General features: G+C 33.9%; 1 protein-coding gene across 1 annotated transcript; it reads left to right on the top strand.

Annotated features, from left to right (window-relative positions):
• Positions 1–1,327: 1,327 nt before the first annotated feature.
• LOC109590516 (gamma-aminobutyric acid type B receptor subunit 2-like) lies at positions 1,328–2,082 on the top strand (the record flags this gene model as incomplete). Its single annotated transcript, XM_020006416.1, has 5 exons — positions 1,328–1,445; positions 1,491–1,592; positions 1,643–1,714; positions 1,761–1,973; positions 2,030–2,082. Coding segments are annotated over exons 1-5 (506 nt in total), but the record flags the coding sequence as incomplete, so codon positions are not given.
• Positions 2,083–2,096: the final 14 nt, after the last annotated feature.

The raw sequence follows: 2,096 nt of genomic DNA, 5'->3' as shown, positions 1-2,096 counted from the left end.
TCAAACAAATAAATCAAACAATTAAATAATCAGAGTACTAAAATAGATCAAAATAATCGAATGAATCACAACAAAATTTATGATAATAGAAAGAGAGAGGAAAAGAGAGGGAGTAAATTAATAGAGAAAAGAGAGATTGGTTGATTATCAAGCATTTATTTAAGTGTAAATTGGGCTGGGACTTTGGTATGACAGTGCAGAAATGGACAAATCACATGCATGATAAGTACAGTAATCATCAGAGACAAAGTGATCAAGAAAGTGAGACCAGAGAATTTCTCTAATTTTCATTTGATTGTTGAAAAAGACTGTGACAGATCAATTGGAGGGAGAGCATTCGAAAGTCTGGCAATTCTATTGAAGTAAGTGTTGAGAAGCATATTAGAGGGTGCATAGTGAAACAATAATTTAGCTTTGGAGTTAGAACGAGTGTTAAGAGAGGAGAATTTAATATAACTGGTAATATCAAAACTTGCATCTGGGTATTTTAGGGAGTGTATCAATAGCACCAGGTCAATGTGACAATGTATTCATGGAAGTACATGGAGGCATTAGATCTTGGTTGTGTAGAGTAGGAGGAAGCCTTATAGATTAGCCCCACCCAACAAAACTTTTGTTCAACAATCAAAGATGTGCAAGTTGCTGTTTTATTTCTGGTTTATAGCGCCGTTTATCTCCACCATAGAATCAGCTACAAAATCGACACTCCAGTTTGGATACATTACAACTATCACCGGTTCGTTTGTAGCTAGTGGAGGCAGACCAGCAGTTGATCTGGCACTGCAAATCATAAATGAGAGAGATGATATTTTACAAAACTACACACTAGCATATACTGATATACTGGACTCGGGGGTAACAATTTTCAATAATAATAATAATAATTTCTTATTTTTTTAAATTTCAGTGCAATCATACGATACCAGTAGCTGAAATTAGCCACTACTGGAATATACCACAGGTTTAACAGTTCATTTGATTGTCATGTATGCGCATGTACCACAATCCTGTACATGATTAGTGGTGCAAATGTGCAATTATATTAAGACAGGAAGTGCTGTATAAACCAATGGCCACCATTTACATAATGTTAGAATAGAAATTATCTCTATTCTTACATTATGTAAATGTCGGCTATATAGAAATTAAATTTTGAAGTGTAAACCCACCTTAAGAACAATCACAATGAGTTATTATACATTTGGTTGTGCTTGCATGTAATGTTTGCATACAATATGTCGCCATTGTACTAATGATTCTTTAATAGTTAGCTTATGCAGCAGCTGCTAATGTTTTAAATCAGTGACCGAACCAGATTTAGGAACTTCTTTAGCACTCTTGTCTCATTTCGTAATGTTGGTGAATCATTGGGACAATTAATGAGAGAGTTTGGATGGAGACAAATGTCAATCATTGCACAAGATGACCACCTTTTGTTCAGTAGAGTAAGGTTAAATAATACAAAAGATTAAATATTTTATGGTTTACAGGTGACTGATGAGCTAGCCAGTGTTATTTTTAAAAATGAAGGGTGGATATTAGACAGATATGATGTCTTATCAGGACATAACCCTCTTCCTTTCTTTGACAGAGTTATAGTTATACCATTTTGTATTCATTAGTATTGATTTAACTTTTTTAGAGTGAGGCCCAGAAATTCAGAATTATTCACATTAATGCATATCCTGATATTGCTTATCCAGTGTTGTGTGAGGTATGAATGATTCAGATAATTTCTCTATGTGTACCTGTACTTGTAGGCATATTATAGAGGAATGTTTGGTTCTAAGTATCTATGGATACTCCCATTATGGTATAATGCTGGCTGGTGGAGGTCTAATAGTCCTTCATCTTCTAATAATGAATCATGTACTGATGAAATTATGATTCAAGTTATAGATGGGAGTTTAGGCTTAGTTCCTGATGGATATTTGACACTTCAGAACAAATCAATTGTTACATTTTCTGGTCTGGTAAGTAGGTACAATAGACGTGATATTAATTTTAATTCCTGTACTTTATTATATAGACTTCAGTTGTGTATCTTTCAAACTACACTGATCTACTTACAAATGAGCCTATGTATGAAAACCTGA

Source organism: Amphimedon queenslandica, unplaced genomic scaffold (assembly GCF_000090795.2).
Source record: "Amphimedon queenslandica unplaced genomic scaffold, v1.1 AMPQUscaffold_9908, whole genome shotgun sequence".
Classification (NCBI taxonomy): domain Eukaryota; kingdom Metazoa; phylum Porifera; class Demospongiae; order Haplosclerida; family Niphatidae; genus Amphimedon; species Amphimedon queenslandica.
The sequence above is the reverse complement of the archived record's forward strand: the minus strand, read 5'-3'. Positions and strand labels throughout refer to the sequence as shown.